The sequence below is a fragment of the Salmo salar genome, chromosome ssa14, assembly GCF_905237065.1.
Source record: "Salmo salar chromosome ssa14, Ssal_v3.1, whole genome shotgun sequence".
Taxonomy (NCBI): domain Eukaryota; kingdom Metazoa; phylum Chordata; class Actinopteri; order Salmoniformes; family Salmonidae; genus Salmo; species Salmo salar.
Genome location: NC_059455.1, coordinates 44,266,026 through 44,289,200, shown reverse-complemented (window position 1 = coordinate 44,289,200; position 23,175 = coordinate 44,266,026). Strand labels below are relative to the sequence as shown.

The 23,175-nt window shown below is 44.1% G+C and overlaps 1 protein-coding gene across 2 annotated transcripts; it reads right to left on the bottom strand.

Annotated features, from left to right (window-relative positions):
* Nucleotides 1–3,767: 3,767 nt before the first annotated feature.
* On the bottom strand, nucleotides 3,768–20,360 carry LOC106569613 (uncharacterized). 2 transcript variants are annotated; one of them, XM_014141153.2, is made up of 4 exons: nucleotides 18,849–19,349; nucleotides 16,305–16,422; nucleotides 15,252–16,268; nucleotides 3,768–4,293 (listed from the first exon to the last, which is right to left on the bottom strand). In XM_014141153.2, exons 1-3 carry the CDS (start codon nucleotides 19,347–19,349, stop codon nucleotides 15,346–15,348), a joined length of 1,542 nt encoding a protein of 513 aa, XP_013996628.1. In that variant the 3' UTR covers nucleotides 3,768–4,293; nucleotides 15,252–15,345. The 2 variants fall into 2 exon arrangements, with proteins under 2 accessions (XP_013996628.1, XP_013996625.1); XM_014141150.2 differs by having other exon boundaries at nucleotides 15,252–16,422; nucleotides 18,849–20,360.
* Nucleotides 20,361–23,175: the final 2,815 nt, after the last annotated feature.

Sequence of the window (23,175 nt, the reverse complement as noted above, 5' to 3'; positions counted from 1 at the left end):
TGTTAGACTGGAGTCCTGTAATAGTAGCGAACACTTAGGATAGGTGTTGATTCAAGGGAACACATACAGTATCTCACATTTTCACTTAGGGGTGTACTCACTTTTGTTGCCAGCGGTTTAGACGTTAATGGCTGTGTGTTGAGTTATTTTGAGGGGACAGCAAATGTACACTGTTATACAAGCTGTACACGCACTACTTTACATTGTAGCAAAGTGTCATTTCTTCAGTGTTGTCACATTAAAAGATATACTCAAATATTTATACAAATGTGAGGGGTGTACTCACTTTTGTGAGATACTGTATGACAGGCTCTAAGTCATTAGCTTGGTTTTTATAACATATAAGGCTCAAATGGCAATTCCACCACTTTTCAACCTCATATTCATTATCTCCAGCACCATACCAGTGTCTACATATGTGAAAAAGTCATGTTTCTATGATCTGTAGTTAAAAAGTGCTCTGTGACATGACAGGGTAGGATTAAATGTAAAACAAAGTGGGGTTTTTTATATTGTTTTTTTTATTTTTTTATTTGTAATTTTACCCCCTTTTTCTCCACAATTTGTGAGATCCAATTGTAATCCTGTCTCATTCCCAACACGCTCGGGAGAGGCGAAGGTTGAGTCGTGCGTACTCTGAACATGACCGCCAAGCCACGCTACTTATTAACACATGCTTGCTTAACCCGGAAGCGAGCTGCACCAATGTATTGGAGGAAAAAAACATTAAATCAATGACCGAGGTCAGCTTGCAGGCACCCGGCCCACCACAAGGAGTCACTAGAGCACAATGAGCCAAGTAAAGCTGCGCGGCCAAACCCTCCGCTAACCAGGAAAAACGCTGGGCCAATTGTGCACCGCCCTATGGGACTCTCAGTCACGGTCGGCTGTGACACAGCTTGGGATCGAACCCCAGACTGTATTGACGTTTCTACACCGCGATGCAGTGCTTCACCATTTGTGAGGGCACAAGCAGTGATTTTTTTTAACTGCAATGAGTAGCTAGAGGGAGGGAATTATCTTGCTCCCCACGTCACTGTGAGTCTCATAGTGTTTAAAAATCACTGTTTTTAAACATGTTTAAACTTTTGAAGATGTCATTACTTTATGTCATGATGTCATTACTTTATGTCATGATGTCATTACTTTATTTGTTTTTCTACAAAACATGGATACTGGATAATGAAAATGAGATTGAAAGTGGTGTAATTGCCCTTTATAAGCAGACAGGCAGACAGACAGAGAACAACAAGAAGCACAGTGACAGCAGAGAAGATGCTGAGGCAGATAGACAGCACAACTGGGAGGAAAACAAAATGGCTAGACAGAGGAAAAGTTATAGTGGTGAGTTGTATCTCCAGACAGAGGAACAGTTATAGTGGTGAGTTGTATCTCCAGACAGAGGGACAGTTATAGTGGTGAGTTGTATCTCCAGACAGAGGAACAGTTATAGTGGTGAGTTGTATCTCCAGAGGAACAGTTATAGTGGTGAGTTATATCTCCAGACAGAGGAACAGTTATAGTGGTGAGTTGTATCTCCAGACAGAGGAACAGTTATAGTGGTGAGTTGTATCTCCAGAGGAACAGTTATAGTGGTGAGTTGTATCTCCAGACAGAGGAACAGTTATAGTGGTGAGTTGTATCTCCAGACAGAGGAACAGTTATAGTGGTGAGTTGTATCTCCAGACAGAGGAACAGTTATAGTGGTGAGTTGTATCTCCAGACAGAGGGACAGTTATAGTGGTGAGTTGTATCTCCAGACAGAGGAACAGTTATAGTGGTGAGTTGTATCTCCAGACAGAGGAACAGTTATAGTGGTGAGATGTATCTCCAGACAGAGGAACAGTTATAGTGGTGAGTTGTCCCTCCAGTGGTGGTTTTACATGTTGTATTTGTTTTAAACATGAGCTGCTTAAAAAAAGGAGGAGGACCATGTCTCGACCAGTCACTGGTACAGAAATGGTTTCGAAACACTGTACTGTACTGCCAATGTTGTGTCGTGCAGTGATGTGGACTGGTGTACAGACAGACAGACAGAGTGCCAGAGACAGACATACAGACAGATCAAACTACCCAGGAAGCTGTACTTTTCCCCTGGTTGGAAGCTCCCCAGACACCAGACCGAGCCAACAGTAAGTAAGAATATCCTCCCGTTCATCCATACCTGCAGTATTAACAGCTTCAGCAGAGCAACCTGATATCCAGTCTACTCCTGTGTTAGTTTTGGGTGGAAGCAACCAACAGTCCAACAGACGTCAGTAGATGTTATCGAGAAAGTCTATGTTCATCCCAAATGGTACCCTATTCCTAGTCCCTACAGTATGTGGTGCACATGGGGAATAGTGCGCCATTTGTCTCGTAGTATTGTTCTTGGTTCCAGACATACCAGTCTTTCACTGTTTACCGAGGAGACACAGCCAACAGGCAGCAGCCTCCCAGCTAGTGTCATGTGGCTGATGAAATGAATAGAGGAGATATATGCAGACAGCCTTGGCTGAAAGGTCAAAGCCGAGCTACTCGTTCAAAGCCCACGGGGGGGGGCTTTATATGTCTGTGGTGTTCTCTAGATTCAGCACATCCAACATCCAACACTGTACTGCAGACACACTCTCTGAGTAGAGCTTGGCTTTTGAAGACAAGCTTTTTCTTTTCATTCTGAACTGAGCCTGTCTGGCCTGTCTTCACACACCTAATCATGTGTCGGTGGAAAAAAAGTTACAAAAAACTTTTGAAAAGTAGAACAGTCAAACTTTGAAATATGAGAGCATGTTAATTCCCAAACAGGCGTATCCAATGAATACGATGAGAGATGGTTTCTTAGTCATTGGAAGATTTAAACATTTTTATTCAGATTTTGCTTAAAGGAAAGGTTCACCCATTTTGAATGTTATATTGTTTTTTGTGCATCTCTGAGTGATGTTCTACCGATTCCCTGGCTCATTTCATGTTTTCATGTGTATCTGAGTTATTGGCGTTCAAGCAAGCAAGAATCCATCCGGAATTACGTAACACCATGATAAAGTCGCTCTAACAGTTTGTAGTGGTACAGACTCAGTACATCGGTTATCAGTCAACAGGGCTTGAGGAGGAGAAAGAGAGCTGTTCTGTGGTGAGGGTGGAAGAGACAGGAGTGACGGGAGGAAACTGGGCTTGACGTCATCAGAGGAGAGAGGAGAAACAGAGCTGTTCTGTGGTGACAGAGGAAACAGGACTGCGTTTACACAGGCAGCCCAATTCGAGTTCTTTTTTTTCTCACAAATTGGTGTTTTGGCCAATCAGATCAACTCAGAAAAATACATTTGATCTGAAAAGATCTGATGTGATTGGTCAAAAAGAACAATTAGTGGAAAAAGGAACAGAATTGTGCTTCCTGTGTAAACGCAGCCAGAGACAGAGGGATGTACGGTAGCAGCCTATCAGTAGGGGCTCTGGGAGAGAAGTGGTGAAACTCTCAGACAAGATTTTTAATAAACAGAGAGACAGAGAGGGTAGCAAGCCTACCTGCAGATGATTCCAACACGCAGTAGTCTGTTCCATATCATAAAGACTGGGTTCCAAAGGACACTCAAATCCATATTTAGTCCACTACTGTTGATCAGGACCCATAGGGTTCTGATCAAAAATAGTGCACTATTTAGGGAATAAGTTGTAATTTCAGGTGCAGAAAAGGCAGTTTAGACACTAGTGCCATGGAATACAGACAGCTAAGGAGAATGGAAACACACGCATCGGTGCCAGAACAGAACATAAAACATTTCAAATCAATATTAATACCAATGATTAGGTCACTGCTATCTTTATTTCATACACAAATGTAAGAAATGTGACACATTCAGTTGACAATTTTAACTTTTTTGGAATTGAATGTTTCAGAGGGTACAATTTTCAAATTTAGAAAATAAACATTATTTATAAACATGAATATAGATAGTATAATCATATAACTTTCTAAAATGTAAAATGTAACTTCCAACATTCATTCTCATTTGTCTAGAGATTATTTTGTCGATTACCTTTGATGTCTAGCTCCAAGGGTGATCAGTAGGGTTGGGTTATACAATACAATACAACTTTATTGTCCAATTTGTATCAGAAATGTTTATTTTTGCTGTCTTATGTTTTTACCAACCCCCCAGACATACTGTGCGTCTCAAGGCCTGTGCATCGCAGGCTTTCATGTGGAATTTCCCTCCTGTCTGTCTGGAGTGTTTTCCCTTGGAAATACCCCCCCCTTCAGGGCGAGCTCTGACCGTGTCCACCACTGAATGTCATCTCTTCACCACGTCAGGGCTCCTGAGGAAGAGAAAAACACAGCATTTAAAAGGGCAATCTGCAATACATACAACCCATTTCAATGAATGATGTAAACTGTTTGGCTAAATTACGCATCAACAGCATCTCCCCAGAAGGTTTGGGACAGTGGTGTAAAGCACTTAAGTAAAAGTACTTTAAAGTACTACTTAAGTAGTTTTTTGGGGTATCTGTACTTTACTTTACTATTTATATTTTTGACAACTTTTATTTCACTAAATTCCTAAAGAAAATATTGTACTTTTTACTCCATACATTTTCCCTGACAACCCAAAGTTGTCATTACATTTTGAATGCTTAATAGCAGAACAGGAAAATTGGGAAATTCAGAACACCTGGTCATCCCTACTGCAAATGTTCTGGCAGACTTACTAAACACAAATGCATCTTTTGTAAATAATGTCTAAGTGTTGGAGTGTGCCCCTGGCTATCCGTAAATTTGTAAAACAAGACAATGGTGCCGTCCGCTTTGCTTAATATAAGACATTTGAAATGATTTATGCTTTTACTTTTGATACTTAAGTATATTTTAGAAATTACATTTACTTCTGATACTTAAGTATATTTAAAACCAGATACTTTTATACTTTTACTCAAGTAGCATTTTACTGGGTGACTCACTTTTACTTGAGTAACTTTCTATTAAGGTATCTATACTTTCCCTCAAGTATGACAATTGGGTACTTTTTCTACCACTGGTTTGGGATCGATTCCATTTCAATTCAGTAAATTCTGAGAATTTCAGTTTACTACCTGAAACGACTGAAAAGAAATGGAATTGACCTCAACCCTAGTCCACAGTGAAGCCGACGTATAGCACAATATAGCACAATGTACAGCACAACGTATAGCACAATATTCTCAAAATATTGTTATATATATTAGATTTTCCATTCCATAGAGGTATTTCTGTACTGTTCAGTCTTATTGTAGTGATGGATATTTAAGCGATAAGGCCCAAGAGGGTGTGGTATATGGCCAATATACATTGGCTATGGGCTGTTCCCCTGCATGGCACAACACAGAGTGCCTGGACACAGCCCTTAGCCGTCGTATACTTACTACACTGCTAAAAAAAATAAAGGGAACACTTAAACAACACAATGTAACTCCAAGTCAATCACACTTCTGTGAAATCAAACTGTCCACTTAGGAAGCAACACTGATTGACAATACATTTCACATGCTGTTGTGCAAATGGAATAGACAACAGGTGGAAATTATAGGCAATTAGCAAGACACCCCCAATGAAGGAGTGGTTCTGCAGGTGGGGACCACAGACCACTTCTCAGTTCCTATGCTTCCTGGCTGATGTTTTGGTCACTTTTGAATGCTGGCGGTGCTTTCACTCTAGTGGTAGCATGAGACGGAGTCTACAACCCACACAAGTGGCTCAGGTAGTGCAGCTCATCCAGGATGGCACATCAATGCGAGCTATGGCAAGAAGGTTTGCTGTGTCTGTCAGCGTAGTGTCCAGAGCATGGAGGCGCTACCAGGAGACAGGCCAGTACATCAGGAGACGTGGAGGAGGCCGTAGGAGGGCAACAACCCAGCAGCAGGACCGCTACCTCCGCCTTTGTGCAAGGAGGAGCAGGAGAAGCACTGCCAGAGCCCTGCAAAATGACCTCCAGCAGGCCACAAATGTGCATGTGTCTGCTCAAACGGTCAGAAACAGACTCCATGAGGGTGGTATGAGGGCCCGACGTCCACAGGTGGGGGTTGTGCTTACAGCCCAACACCGTGCAGGACGTTTGGCATTTGCCAGAGAACACCAAGACTGGCAAATCCTCCACTGGCACCCTGTGCTCTTCACAGATGAAAGCAGGTTCACACTGAGCACATGTGACAGACGTGACAGAGTCTGGAGACGCTGTGGAGAACGTTCTGCTGCCTGCAACATCCTCCAGCATGACCGGTTTGGCGGTGGGTCAGTCATGGTGTGGGGTGGCATTTCTTTGGGGGGCCGCACAGCCCTCCATGTGCTCGCCAGAGGTAGCCTGACTGCCATTAGGTACCGAGATGAGATCCTCAGACCCCTTGTGAGACCATATGCTGGTGCGGTTGGCCCTGGGTTCCTCCTAATGCAAGACAATGCTAGACCTCATGTGGCTGGAGTGTGTCAGCAGTTCCTGCAAGAGGAAGGCATTGATGCTATGGACTGGCCCGCCCGTTCCCCAGACCTGAATCCAATTGAGCACATCTGGGACATCATGTCTCACTCCATCCACCAACGCCATGTTGCACCACAGACTGTCCAGGAGTTGGCGGATGCTTTAGTCCAGTTCTGGGAGGAGATCCCTCAGGAGACCATCCGCTACCTCATCAGGAGCATGCCCAGGCGTTGTATGGAGGTCATACAGGCACGTGGAGGCCACACACACTACTGAGCCTCATTTTGACTTGTTTTAAAGGACATTACATCAAAGTTGGATCAGCCTGTAGTGTGGTTTTCCACTTTAATTTTGAGTGTGACTCCAAATCCAGACCTCCATGGGTTGATAAATTGTATTTCCATTGATTATTTTTGTGTGATTTTGTTGTCAGCACATTCAACTATGTAAAGAAAAAAGTATTTAATAAGATTGTTTCTTTCATTCAGATCTAGGATGTGTTGTTTAAGTGTTCCCTTTATTTTTTTGAGCAGTATATATACCCAAACGCCTGAGGTGCCTTATTGCTATTATAAACTGGTTACCAACACAATTTGAGCAGTAAAAATAACTGTTTTGTCATACCCGTGGTATAATGTCTGATATACCATTGTTGTCACCCAATCAGCATTCAGGGCTTGAACCACCCAGTTTATACTTCAGAATAGATTAAGTGAAGGAGGATAAACTCATGGGTTAGCTATGTGTCCTTGGGTTATCATGACTCATTCAGCCTTGCTACTGTAGCTGGATGAGCCGGGAAAAAAAGTAGTGCCTATCAGTGGAGGCTGATGAGAGGAGCCATAGGAGGACAGGCTCATTGTAATGGCTGGAATGGAATTAATGGAATGGACTCAAACTCATCAAACATATAGAAACCACATGTTTCCATTTCCATTCATTCCATTCCAGCCATTACAATGAGCCCGTCCTCTTATATTTCCTTCCGACCAGCCTCCACTGGTGCCTATAGGGAATAGGGATCCAGTTGGGACACAGGCAAGGTAAGCACAGAAAACAATTACACTACTGTACGGAAGCTTGACAAAGAAAGTTAGGTGGAAATGTTGTTAACTACAGCAGAGAAGAGATGCAGGTATTTCTAGTCCTTTCATTAACAAAAGTTAAATAATCAGTCCAATGATATCTCTGCATGTTATTTCTTTAATTCAGGGCTAACCATACAAATTCAAGAGGTGCTTTTGATGGCAGCAGAGAAGAGGAGAGAAGAGGAGAGAACAAGAGAAAACAGGAGAAAACAGGAGAGAAGAGAATAGAACAGGAGAGAAGAGGAGGGAAGAGGAGAGAAGAGGAGAGAACAGGAGAGAACAGGAGGGAAGAGGAGAGAGCAGAAGAGAAGAGGCAAGAACAAGAGAGAAGAGGAGGGAACAGGAGTGAACAGGAGAGCACAGGAGAGAACAGGATTGAACAGGAGAGGAGAGAACAGGAGAGAACAGGAGAGAAGAGGAGAGAAAAGGAAAGAAGATGAGAGAACGGGAGAGAACAGGAGAGAAGAAGAGAGAACAGGAGAGAAGAGGAGAGAACAAGAGAGAGCAGTTGAGAAGAGGAGAGAAGAAGAGGGCAGAGGAGAGAACAGGAGAGAAGATGAGAGAACGGGAGAGAAGAGGGGAGAACAGGAGAGAAGAAGAGAGAAGAGGAGAGAAGGAAAGAAGATGAGAGAACGGGAGAGAAGAGGAGAGAAGAGGAGAGAAGAGGAGAGAAGAGAGCAGGAGAGAAGGGGAGAGAAGAGGAGAGAAGAGAGAGAGAGGAGAGAACAGGAGAGAACAGGAGAGAAGAGGAGAGAACAGGAGAGAAGATGAGAGAAGAGGAGAGAACAGGAGAGAAGATGAGAGAACAGGAGAGGAGAACATGAGAGAAAAGGAGAGAAGAGGAGAGAAGGGTATAGAAGAGGAGAGAAGGGAGAGAACAGGAGAGAAGATGAGTGAAAAGGAGAGAACAGGAAAGAACAGGAGAGAAATAGGAGAGAAAAGGATAGAACAGCAGAGAAGCGTAGAGAACAGCAGAGAAGACATAATAGAGAAGAAAATCAATGGAATTAATTATATTTTCACTGTAGCCTTTTTCAATAGTCTAAACAGACTGTGTTTTCAGAATACACCAAATACACTGTCATAAAATTCAATCACAATTGCGTAGTTACAAGAGATTTACCATAAACAATATCTGCACAGAATTAATCTACTTCTACGATATTTCAAAGCATATTTTGAAAGGTTTAACATGAAGTCACAGGCCTTTTCTCTCTGGGAGGAGTTCTCTATAGCCCCCACAGGCGTTCTCTCTATGGGAGTGGTTCGCTATAGCCCCGCAGGCCTTGGCTCTCGCCATGTTTGAACGATGTCTAGAAGTGCTCATGTTTATGGGAACATTTGAAATATAACAAGCTAACGTTTTGGTTTGCCTCACTCTGCTCTGGCATCTGTCCAAAGGCTTTATAATTAAAACCAGATTGTGCTTGGCCCAATTCACAGAAATCAGGCACAAGCCAGAAAAAACTATACTGCAGTTACACATATTCTGCACAAGAGGGAGCTATTTCACACAAACGGGAACATTCTCTCTATGATTTGTCCTTTTTCTAAATTGTGAGGTAAAACTTTTGAGACTTTTATAACTTCAATTAATTGAAATCGCAAGAATTCTTTAATTAGTGATGTTTGATGGTTGTCAAATAGATCACTATCTTCACAAATGTGAGCTCTGTGAATGACACAAAGAATGCCTGCAAAATTGCAAACTTTTCCCTATATAGTGCACTACTTTGGACTAGAGCACAATGGTCCTGGTCAAAAATAGTGCACTAAAAAGGGAATAGGGTGCCATTTTGGAAGTATGCAAACTTTAAATCAAATCAAAGTCTATTGGTCGCGAACATAGATTTTCATATCTTATCACAGGTGTGCGAAATGCTTGTGTTTCTAGCTCTAACAGTGCAGTAATACCTAGCTAAATGCTTGCGTTTCTAGCTCTAACAGTGCAGTAATGCCTAGATAAATACTTGTGTTTCTAGCTCTAACAGTGCAGTAATACCTAGCTAAATGCTTGTGTTTCTAGCTCTAGCAGTGCAGTAATACCTAGCTAAATGCTTGTTTTTCTAGCTGTAACGGTGCAGTAATACCTAGCTAAAAGCTTGTGTTTCTAATGCTAACTGTGCAGTAATACCTAGCTAAATGCTTCTGTTTCTACTAGCTCTAGCAGTGCAGTAATACCTAGCGAAATGCTTGGGTTTCTAGCTCTAACGATACAGTAATATCAAGCTAAATGCTTGTGTTTCTAGCTAACAGTGTAGTAATACCTAGCTAAATGCTTGTGTTTCTAGCTCTAACTGCACAGTGATACCTAGCTAAATGCTTGTGTTTCTAGCTCTAACGGTGCAGTAATACCTAGCTAAATGCTTGTGTTTCTAGCTGTAACGGTGCAGTAACACCTGGCTAAATGCTTGTGTTTCTAATGCTAACTGTGCAGTAATACCTAGCTAAATACTTGTGTTTCTAATGCTAACTGTGCAGTAATACCTAGCTAAATGCTTGTGTTTCTAGCTCTAACTGCGCAGCGATACCTAGCTAAATGCTTGTGTTTCTAGCTCTAACGGTGCAGTAATACCTAGCTAAATGCTTGTGTTTCTAGCTCTAACTGCGCAGTAATACCTAGCTAAATGCTTGTTTTTCTAGCTGTAACGGTGCAGTAATACCTAGCTAAATGCTTGTTTTTCTAGCTGTAACGGTGCAGTAATACCTAGCTAAATGCTTGTGTTTCTAATGCTAACTGTGCAGTAATACCTAGCTAGATGCTTGTGTTTCTAGCTTTAACGGTGCATTAATACCTAGTAATAATAAATATAAAAACAATACACACATAATCTAGAAAAATAGGAGTGGCCGTCCTGCAAAGATGATTGCAAGAGTACAGCGCAGAATGCTCAATGAGGTTAAGAAGAATCCTAGAGTGTCAGCTAAAGACTTACAGAAATCTCTGGAACATGCTAACATCTCTGTTGACGAGTCTACGATACGTAAAACACTAAACAAGGATGGTGTTCATGGGAGGATGCCATGGAAGAAGCAACTGCTGTCCAAAAAAAACCATTGCTGCACATCTGAAATTTGCAAAAGTGCACCTGGATGTTCCACAGCGCAACTGGCAAATTATTCTGTCAACAGATGAATATACAGCTGAGTTGTTTGGAAGGAACCCACAACACTATGTGTGGAGAAAAAAAGGCACAGCACACCAACATCAAAACCTTATCCCAACTGTAAAGTATGGTGGAGGGAGCATCATGGTTTGTGGCTGCTTTGCTGCCTCAGGGCCTGGACAGCTTGCTATCATCGAAGGAAAAATGAATTCCCAAGTTTTCCAAGACATTTTGCTGGAGAATGTTAGGCTATCTGTCCGCCAATTGAAGCTCAACAGAAGTTGGGTGATGCAACAGGACAACGACCCAAAACACAGAAGTAAATCAACAACAGAATGGCTTCAACAGATAAAATACGCCTTCTGGAGTGGCCCAGTCAGAGTCCTGATCTCAACCCGATTGAGATGCTGTGGCATGACCTCGAGAGAGCAGTTCACACCAGACATCCCAAGAATATTGCTTAACTGAAACAGTTTTGTAAAGAGGAATGGTGAAAAATTCCTCCTGACTGTTGTCAGGTCCTGACTCGCAACTACAGAAAACGTTTGGTTGAGTTTATTGCTGCCAAAGGAGGGTCAACCAGTTATTAAATCCAAGTGTTCACATACTTTTCCACCCTACACTGTGAATGTTTACGCGGTGTGTTCAATAAAGACATGAAAATTTATAATTGCTTGTGTGTTATTAGTTTAAGCAAACTGTGTTTGTCTATTGTTGTGACCTATATGAAGTTCAGATCCAATTTTATGACCAATTTATGCATAAATCCAGGTATTTCCAAAGGGTTCACATACTTTTTCTTGCCATTGTATATACATATACACCACCGTTCAAAAGTTTGGGGTCACATAGAAATGTCCTTGTTTTTGAAAGAAAAGCACATTTTTGGTCCATTAAAATAGCATCAAATTAATCAGAAATACAGTGTAGACATTGTTAATGTTGTAAATAACTATTGTAGCTAGAAACAGCAGATTTTTTATGGAATATCTACATCGGCGTACAGAGGCCCATTATCAGCAACCATCACTTCTGTGTTCCAATGGCACAATGTGTTAGCTAATACAAGTTTATCATTTTAAAAGGCTAATTGGTCATTAGAAAACCCTTTTGCAATTATGTTAGCACAGCTGAAAACTGTTGTGCTGATTAGAGAAGCAATAAAACTGTCCTTCTTCAGACTAGTTGAGTATCTGGAGCATCAGCATTTGTGGGTTCGATTACAGGCTCAGAATGGCTAGAAACAAATAACTTTCTTCTGAAACTCGTCAGTCTATTCTTGTTCTGAAAAATGAAGGCTAATCAATGCGAGAAATTGCCAAGAAACTGAAGATCTCGTACAACGATGTGTACTACTCCATTAACAGAACAGCGTAAACTGGCTCTAACCAGAATAGAAAGAGGAGTGGGAGCCCCCGGTGCACAACTGAGCAAGAGGACAAGTACATTAGTGTCTAGTTTGAGAAACAGATGCCTCGCAAGTCGTCAACTGGCAGCTTCGTTAAATAGTACACGCAAAACACCAGTCTCAACATCAACAGTGAAGAGGTGACTCCGGGATGCTGGCCATCTAGGCAGAGTTGCAAAGAAAAAGCTTTATCTCAGACTGGCCAATAACATTAAGGGAGACTTATTTTCCTGTCACTACTCCACCAGGGCTTTCATCTCTTCCCTGTAGGCCGTCTCATTGTTGTTGGTAATCAGGCCTACCACTGTTATGTCGTTAACATACCTGATGATTGAGTTGGAGACGTGTGTGGGTGACCAGGGAGTATAAGGGGGGGGCTGAGCACCCACCCCTGTAGGGCTCCTGTGTTGAGGATCAGCGTGGCGGAGGTGTTGTTGCTTTACCTTCACCACTTGGGGTTTGCCTGTCAGGAGTCCATGACCCAGTTGCACAGGGAGGGGTTCAGACCCAAAACCCTGAGCTTAGTGCGCCCGGCCCGCCACAAGAGTCGCTAGTGCGCGATGGGACAAGAACATCTCTGCCGGCCAAAACCTCCCCTAACCCAGACGACACTGGGAAAATTGTGCGCCGACCCATGGGTCTTCCGGTCACGGCCGGCTGCAACAGAGCCTGGACTCGAACCAGGATCTCTAGCGACACAGCTAGCACTGTGATGCAGTGCCTTAGACCACAGTGCCATTCGGGAGGCCCAATGCCTCCATCATTCTTAAGTGGAAGAAGTTTGGAACCACCAAGACCCTTCCTAAAGCTGGCCGCCTGGCCAAACTGAGCAATCGTGGGAGAAGGGTCTTGGTCAGGGAGATGACCAAGAACTGATGGTTACTCTGACAGAGCTCTAGAGTTCCTCTGTGGAGATGGGAGAACCTTCCAGAAGGACAACCATCTCTGCAGCACTCCACCAATCAGGCCTTTATGGTAGAGTGGCCAGACGGAAGTCACTTCTCAATTAACGACACATGACAGCCCACTTGGAGTTTGCCAAAAGACACCTAAAGACTATCAGACCATGAAAAACAAGATTATCTGGTCTGATGAAACCAAGATGGAACTCTTTGGCCTGAATGCCAAGCATTATGTCTGGAGGAAACTTGGCACCATCCCTACGGTGAAGCATGGTGGTGGCAGAATCATGCTGTGGGGATGTTTTCAGTGGCAGGGACTGGGAGACTAGTCAGGATCGAGGCAAAGATGAGCAGAGCAAAGTACAGAGAGATCCTTGATGAAAAGTTACTCCAGAGTGCTCAGGACCTCAGACTGGGGCGAAGGTTCACCTTCCAACAGAACAACAACCCTAAGTACACAGCCAAGACAATGCAGGAGTGGCTTTGGGACAAGTCTCAGATGTGCTTGAGCGGCCCAGCCAGAGCCCGGTCTTAAACCTGATCGAACATCTCTGGAGAGACCTGAAAATAGCTGTGCAGAAACGCTCCCCATCCAACCTGACAGAGCTTGAGAGGATCTGCAGAGAAGAATGGGAGAAACTCCACAAATACAGGTGTACCAAGCTTGTAGCGTCATACCCAAGAAAAGTCAAGGCTGTAATCGCTGCCAACGGTGCTTTAACAAAATACTGAGAAAAGGGTCTGAATACTTATGTAAATGTAATATTACATTTTTTTCTTTTTTATAAAAAACAGTTTTTGCTTTGTCATTATGGGGTATTGTGTGTAGATTGATGAGGGGGGAAAACTATTTAATCAATTTTAGAATAAGGCTGTAACCAAACAAAATGTGGAAAAAGTCAAGGGGTCTGAATACTTTCCGAAGGCACTGTATAAACAGAGAATACTACAGTCCCTGATATCTCTCTGGACGGAGATCTTTGCCCTGAGCTTGTCAACTCTGCTAGGGACTAACCGTTAGCGAGTAATACGCCGCCTGAGTCTATCTCGGCCCCACTTCTTCTACCTCTTCTCCGGTGTCAGCGTTTTGGTGCAGCTTGCGGGATGAATAGAGCTTTCCTCGGGAAGTTCAAACAAAGTCTAATATCTGCTCAAATATCTGGTGAGTGACCATCAATCTAATATCCAAAAGTTATTTCCCGGGCTGTAGGTAATAATACAAGAAATGTTCTGAACAAATAATGTAAGAAGTAACACATGCAAAAAAAAATACTGCAAAGTTGGCTAAGAGCTGGAAACAGGGCGACCGTGTCTGTCGGCACTATCTTGTCCTAACTGGAGAAACGAGTGGGGGAGTGATTTTGTAGTCCTGCCAATGACTCAGATAGATAGTCTTGTCTGTTATCCTATAAATACTTACTGAAAGAGAGGGTAGACTAGCGGCAGTTATATCCGATATCTATCCCAGATGGTTGGTGTTTCATTACAATAAATGATTAAACTCAAATTTCTTTTTTTTACTCTCCATTTCTCTGAAGTCATGATGACTAAGTTATAGCAAGAAGTAGAAGCTAAAGTGACATAAATATCAGCAGACAAACAGATACACAGACACACACACAGACAAACAGATACACACACACACAGAGACACACAGACAAACAGATACACACAGACAAACAGATACACACAGAGACACACAGACAAACAGATACACACAGACAAACAGATACACACACACACACACACACACACACGACACACACAGACAAACAGACACACACAGACAAACAGACACACACACAGACAAACAGATACACACACACACACACACACACAGTGACACACAGACAAACAGATACACACAGACAAACAGATACACACAGACAAACAGATACACACACAGACAAACAGATACACACACAGACAAAAAGATAAACACACACACACACACAGACACACACAGACAAACAGACACACACAGACAAACAGATACACACACAGACAAACAGATACACACACAGTCATCTTGCATCTTCACAGATATGGCTGCTGAAATGTTATTTTTGTATAATCAAATTGTTATACTACCATGACGTGCATGCATAACGTACATCAGCAGTCAGGTTGTGTAAACCACGAGTAAATCTGTGTAAATGTTGTGTAATTCTCTATTTCTCTGAAGTCATGACTAAGAACTGCTAGGAAGGAACTCATGTGACATGAACATTAGCAGACACACACACACACACACACACACACACACACACACACACACACACACACACACACACACACACACACACACACACACACACACTTACCGCAAGCTTTCCTTCTCAGACTACTTATCAGTGTAGGTCTGTCCTTGTCCTATATGTTCCCGCCCCCATGGCAGTGAGGCTGTCCCCTGTCCCCTCATACCATGCTGCAGCCTTTCCCCGGGTAGGGGGGTGTCTTCAGATCACTGGGAGGCAGGGCAGGGTGGGTTGGGTGGTTAGGGTGGGTAGGGTAGGGTGGCTGAGCCAGGTGGGGCAGGACCGGCAGTGCTGGGTGGGCTGGGTAGGCAGGGTAGGGTGGTTGAGCCGGACTCTTACTGAGCCTCTCCACCCATTCGTTGTGGCGGGGGTACAGAGGAGGTTTCTGGTTCCTAAGAGTGGGGACACTGTATCCGACCATGGCTGTGGGGTCAGACAGTTGAGACCATAAGGGTAGGGGTAGGGAGGGGGTCATTTCTAGCTCTAGGGGGGTATGGGGGGCCACATGGTTCAGTTCTCTACCTGGACCGAGTAGAGGAGGGTGTCCGTTGAGCCCCCGTCTGTCCTGTTTGGGGTCTTTGGAGGGGCTCAGGGGGCCCATGGGGCTCAGGACTGTGATCCCAACCCGGTTGGTCTTGATGACAGATGCGGTGAGGACAGGGGACGAGGAGTTAGTTCGTATGGTGACAGTATGGTCAGGGTGTCTGTAAAGTAGTGAGACTACCTGATCTCCATTAGTCTTTTGGCTGTGGACCCCAGAGACGTCTCTGGGGTCGGGAGGAGGGTCATGTATGATGACAGTATGATCCGTGTCTCTGCACTGTGGTCCATGGTCCCCAGGAGTCTTATGGTTGTGGACCAGGTCCCCTGTACCAGTCCAGTGGGTGTGCACCTGGACCCTAGTAGTCTTCTGGTTGACTGTACGGTCCATGTCTCTGTACTGTGGTCTCTGGTCTCCCTGGTTGAACATCAGGACTCCTTTACAGTCTCTGGGGTTGGGGAGACCGTCACCACCTCTACAGTCTCTGGGGTTGGGGAGACCGTCACCACCTCTACAGTCTCTGGGGTTGGGGAGACCGTCACCACCTCTACAGTCTCTGGGGTTGGGGAGACCGTCACCACCTCTACAGTCTCTGGGGTTGGGGTGACCATCACCACTACTAGGGGACTTGTTACATGATCCCTCTTCCTCTTCCAGGTCAATGTTAGCTGTCAGACGATCTATCTGTTGGACCACCTAAAGGATGACCCAGAGTCAATAAACATAGTCACCAACAATTATATGTCTGTTATATCTATATGTTTTTTAAGAGTCATGAGATTTTAGATTTTGTTTGACAATGTATTTATATTTTATTATATTTTAGAACAGAAGTATTTTGTTAGCTGTCAGACAATACATCTGTTGGACCACCTACTGGACAGTACAGTGAGTCAATATATTACGTTACTACAGTATATTACTACATTACTAAAGTATATTACTGCATTATACTACATTACTACAGGTTATTACTACATTATACTACATTACTAAAGTTATATTAATACATTATACTACATTAGTTACCACTACATTATATTACATTATATGATGTTTCTGATTGGCTTGAATGGCATTCTAGAGCATGCGTTATTTATGGTTAGCTAAACTAGCAAGTCTGTTTGTTTAGTTATCAACTACTGTAGCTAGCTATCTAATAAACGTGTTATCTACTTGAACACATTTCTACCTGCAGACAAACACATTTCTAGCGGCAAATGTGTTCAATTATAGCCAAGGTATAAAAGGGATAATCAACTCGGGGCTCTATGCGTTCTCTGGAAAATAATGTAGCTCTGTGGAAGGTTAATTCCATTCCGCTAGCACTTTGTGTTTCACACCTTCCACGTCATTCATTATTTTCCATAGAACGCATAGCCCCTCGTTGATTAACCCTTACTTACTAGAGTATATTAGTACATTATACTACATTACTACAGTATATTAATACATTATACTACATTACTACATTCATCACCACTACATATTCTACATTATTACAGTATATTAATACATTAATCTACATTACTACAGTACATTAATACATTATACTACATACTACATTAGTTACCACTGCATTATACTACATTACTACAGTATATTAAAACATTATACTACATAGTACATTAGTTACCACTACATTATACTACATTACTACATTAGTTACCACTACATTATAATACATTACTAAAGTATATTAATACAGTATACTACATTACTACGTTAGTTACCATTACATTATAGTACATTACTGTGCTTCTTGTGTCTCTATCAAATCCAGCAGCAGGTTTTAGCCAAACAGTCGATGTGAATCGCTTTCAATCTATGCAACTGCAAGAAATGACTCAAATTATGAGCAATGCTACAGTATCTCCTTCCATATCAGCCTGCATCATTCTTTTTTTCTACAGAGCTGAATGCATGAAGGCTATTCCACCGTAACAGAATAATGCTGTGACTCAGATGTTTCCCTTTATAATGTAGAGTGTGCCAAACAAAAACCAATGGAAACACATTTACTTGAAGAACTGCGCACATGCCAAGTTTGGTAACAGAATGACAGCACAAACAGCACAAACCGTCATTTTGTTACCAAACTTTGCCTCTGCACAGGGCTTCAAGTAAATCTGTTTTCATTGGTTTTTGCTTGACATTTTAAAGTGAAGAATCATCTGAGTCTGAGCATCGTTCTGTCACTGTGGAATTGCCCATAAACAGAAAGAGGACTCTCATAGGTCCATCAGTGTCTGCTTTACCTCAAATGTTAACGTAAGCATACTGAAACAACCCTACTGAAACGTATACATGGAGGCAAACATGGCCTCGTCCTCAGATCACTGTGTGTTTCAGCCAACTCCTCTTACTATTGTTGTCATGTTTCTTTTTGTCATACCATTCATTCGTGAACATTCATAATAGGCACTCACTCGAAAACTTGTCCTTTTAAAGTGGTTGTATGATCCCCTAAGTACACTCCATAGAAAATTAGATATGGACAGGACTCAGATTGATATGCCTCAATCATTCATTGCATTTATGCAGGGTAAATTAATGAATTATCGAAGCTTAGTGGAGTACTGTCCATTTCATTTCATTTTCTATTTATTCATCAGGTTAAACACAGCTTTTTGCTTTAGCCAACTTCTCAGACTACATGAACCGCATGACAACGAGCTAGCCTCGCGAGCCACACTGAACTTCCGAGCTTACATAAACATGCGTTATGTAGTGTGGCTTGCGAGGCTAGCCAAGGTACGAGTGGCGCAGTGCTAGAGGTGTCCCTACAGACCCGGGTTCGATCCCGGGCTGTATCACAACAGACCGTGATCGGGAGTCCCATAGGTCGGAGCACAATTGGCCCAGCGTCGTCCGAGTTAGGGGAGGGTTTGGCGGGGTAGGCCGTCATTGTAAAATAAGAATTTGTACTTAACTGATTTGTCTAGTTAAATAAAGGTTCAATAAAATTACTACAACAGTCAGAGTTGGCTAAAACACATACAGATCTGGGACCAGGCTGACTGCAGGTTAACATACAGATCTGGGACCAGGCTGATTGCAGGTTAACATACAGATCTGGGACCAGGCTCACTGCAGGTTAACATACAGTAGAGGCTTCTTACCTCCTTCATCTCCACGTGGACCTGTTTGAGACCACCCAGGACCCCCTCCAGGTCTGACACCACCTGTCTGATCTGCTCACAGACAGAACCCTCCTTCGTCCGGACTGAACCCTCCTTCTCCCGGATCGAACCCTCGTTTTCCCGGACCGAACCCTTCTTCGCCCGGACTGAATCCTCCTTCTCCCGGATCGAACCCTGGTTCTCCTGGGTCGAACCGTGGTTCTCATGGACCCCAACCTCCTTCTCCTGGACCATACTCTGGTTCTTCCGGACCAAACTCTGCTTCTTCCTGACCAAACTCTGCTTCTTCCTGACCAAACCCTCAGAGCTAGAGCCAGCAGGGACATGTCGTCCATTACAGCCGTCCTCTCTTATCCCACCTCCAACTCCTCCAGCCTTTAATCTAGTAGTCCTCTCCTGGTGGTTAGCTCTATCTCCCCTGCCCCGAGAGGACACAGGCCTGGGGCTGGGACCACCAATGCCACAGCATTCATTTGGCATGTGGGGGTGTAAATCTCCTTGTTCCAGTGGTACACACCTGTCCAAATGATCGTGTTTACCACTAGCAGTAAATCTCCAGTCCTGCCTTTCTGGACTGTAACTGTAGCTAGCCTGTCTGTGTTTCGACTGATCCCAGATCTGTTCTTCTGGACAGTAGCTAGTCTGTCCGTGTATCGGTTTGTCTTCTGGACTGTAACTAGCCTGTCTGTGATTCGACTGATCACAGATCTGTTCTTCTGGACCGTAGCTAGTCTGTCCGTGTATCGGCTTGTCTTCTGGACTGTAACTGTAGCTAGCCTGTCTGTGTTTCGACTGATCCCAGATCTGTTCTTCTGGACCGTAGCTAGCCTGTCTGTGTAGTTCCTGTGGACCGTAGCTAGCCTGTCTTTCTAGCCTCAAACTGTAGCTGCAGCTGGCCTGTCTGTGTTTTGATTGACCCCAGATCTGTTCTTCCACTCCATAACTAGCCTGCCTGTGTTTCGGTTTGTCTTCAGTACTGTAACTGCAGCTGGCCTGTCTGTGTTTTGACTGATCCCAGATCTGCTCTTCCGCTCCATAACTAGCCTGCCTGTGCCCCTCTGGATTGTAGTTGTAGCTAATCTGTCTGTCTGTCTGTCTGTGTGCCGGGTCTGGGTCCGCCGGGAGTGACAAGGCTGACGCATGTCTGCTGCTGTTAAAGAGGTGTGTCCTGGTCGCCGTCCCAACAGCGTCACCTCCACCCTGTCCCACACAGCCACATTGTTCTTTCACAGGGGAATAGTGTCTCAGACTAGGGCCTGAGGGCTCCACTGGCCAGCTCCACTGGGCAGGGTTGTAGTCATAGGTTTGGCTAGGGCTAAATAGGTCTGGCTGAGGTTGGACATACTGACCCTGCTCTGTGAACACTGGCCTCCTCTGTGGGGCCCTGTGAGTGTAACCACCTCCAGCTTCAGCTTCAATGCCGCCTCCTCCACCTCCTCCTCTGCCTCCTCTTCCACCTCCTCCTCTGCCTTCACCTCCTCCTCTGCCTTCACCTTCTCGTCTGCCTCCTCCTCCTCCTCTGCCTTCACCTTCTCGTCTGCCTCCTCCTCCTCCTCCTCCTCTGCCTTCACCTTCTCGTCTGCCTCCTACTCCTCCTCCTCCACCTTCACCTTCTCGTCTGCCTCCTACTCCTCCTCCTCCTCCTCCTCTGCCTTCACCTTCTCTTCTGCCTCGTCTCTCCTCCTCCCCCTCTACCTTCACCTTCTCGTCTGCCTCCTCCTTCTCCTCTGCCTTCACTTTCTTGTCTGCCTCTTCCTCCTCCTCTGCCTTCACCTTCTCTTCTGCCTCCTCCACCTCTTCCTCCTCCACCTCTTCCTCCATCTTCTCTTCCACCACCTCTTCCTCCTCCACTTCTCTCACCCTTCTCTAGTCCAGGCTCTATATCCTCAGTCTCCACAGGGAAAGGAGGAAGCTGGAAGTCTTCCCTGAGGTCCAGTGATGGTGGGTGGTCTGGATAGTCTGGGCGTATGGCTGGTGGTACTCCCTGGAACAACGTGGGTCCGTAATGGACACCGCGGCGGCAGTAGCAGCAGTCGTTATTGTTTTGATGAATGAGTCCATAGTGTCCCGTCCGTGTGCTGTCTGAGTACATTTCAGAATGAAAACATTCCGTCCGGAGTAGAGGCTGGCTGCTGTGGAAAATGCCTTAAAAAACAACTGGTTTCCTTCTCCTCCCTGCTGCTGTCCAACTCCGACCTAGTCATTCACTCTAACTGTTTTCCTCATCTAGCTACGACTGACTCCACCGCAAACGCCCCCCCCCTCTTTTCTTCAGCTTTGCCTCTTTTTTTAACCTAAGACGTCCCTCCCCTTTAGTCTTCCTGTTGTTTCTCTTTCTCTCCTCTACTTGTTTTTTCTCTTTCCTTTCTTTCCCCTGACCCCTCTCTTACTTTTCCAACTTTTCTCTCACTCTTTCTTCACCCTGCAGCCCTCTCTCCTGCTCGGGGGCCCCTCTTCTCCACCTCCTTCCCCCCTCTCTCGCTCTCTCTTCTTCTCTCTACCTCTCCCTCGTTTCGTTCCTCAGTCTCATCTGCTGCTGAAGGCTTCCCGTCTCTCTCCCTCACTTGGTTGTCCATTTCCCGTTTCCTCCCTTCCCCTCCTCTCCTCCTCCTTTTCCCGTTTCTTCCCTTCCCCTTCTCTCCTCCTCCATTTCCCGTTACCTCCCTTCCCCTCCTCCTATTTTTCCACCTTTCACTCTCTGAGTCTCACTGCTGTTTCTCACTCTGTCTCATTCTCTCACACAGTCGCCTGTACCTGAATGTCATATCTGGCTCTCTCCTCCACCTGAGATCCAGTTCTCTGTGTTTCTGTCGTCAATGTCAGTCCGTTAGAGCTTTCTAAGCTCATTAATCCTCCTTGCTCGGCGACTACAGCCTGGCACTCTTCAATTAAACGCAGCCTGGTTAGAGCCAGTCAGGGAATCCTCCGCCAAGTGAGGAGGAGGAGGCTGAGAAAGGAGGGGTTTCATCAGCCACACTGCATGGCTGAACGCCTCGGAGTAGAAAGACAGAGGCACACTCCTGTAGAGGGAGGGTTTTAACACAACTCTCAGTCTCTCTATTTGTCTCTCTCTCTTTCTCGCGCTCTCTCTCTTTCCTTCTTTCCTTCTCTTTCCCCCTCTCTTTCTCTTGATCTCTCTCTGGTCTGAGTTTACAGTAAAGCAACAATGTACATCTTCACAGTTCAACTAAATTAAATTATGTTTTAAACATACGGACAGTATAGTATATTTCTCTTGACTTCACTTACATACCTTAGGCATTACATCTCTGGCCAAAAACAATCTGAGGGGCTGAGCCAAACCCCAATGTTGAGTTCAGCTATGCGCACAATTTTCTCTCTCTCTCTCTCTCTCTCTCTCTCTCTCTCTCTCTCTCTACAGAACTGAAGAAAGACAGCATTGCAACAGACATTATAATTTACAAGATGAGTAAGTATAGACATACATAATTTGTGACAAAAAAAAAAACATTCCTTAAAAACCATCTCCAGTTTGCATATTTTCACATTTAGAAAGCCTGAAGATGAGATCAACATGTTGAGTGTTCGCTATCAAAAAATAGTTAAATTGTGTTGCTGCTCTTTGACTGTGTAATTTATTTTCAAATAGCACTCTGTTCCCTTCATAGTGCACTATGGGCCCTAGTCAAAAGTAGTGCACTATATAGGGAACAGGGTGCTATTTGAGTCAAAGAAAACAGTTGCAGCTTTAAAGACAATAGGCTGAAATTAACTGTGCTGAAAATAAACACAGAAGGAACTCAGAGGAGCTTCATCCTTTTAAACTGAGAGGAACAATTCAGGAACCATTCTAGGAGTCTGTCACAGCTGTTGTTGGAAATAGGTAACAAAAAGTAGACGTTCAACTGAACAGGCCCATGCATAACCACATATTAAACTGAACAGGCCCATGCATAACCACATATTAAACTGAACAGGCCCATGCATAACCACATATTAAACTGAACAGGCCCATGCATAACCACATATTAAACTGAACAGGCCCATGCATAACCACATATTAAACTGAACAGGCCCATGCATAACCACAGATTAAACTGAACAGGCCCATGCATAACCACATATTAAACTGAACAGGCCCATGCATAACCACATATTAAACTGAACAGGCCCATGCATAACCACATATTAAACTGAACAGGCCCATGCATAACCACATATTAAACTGAACAGGCCCATGCATAACCACATATTAAACTGAACAGGCCCATGCATAACCACATATTAAACTGAACAGGCCCATGCATAACCACATATTAAACTGAACAGGCCCATGCATAACCAC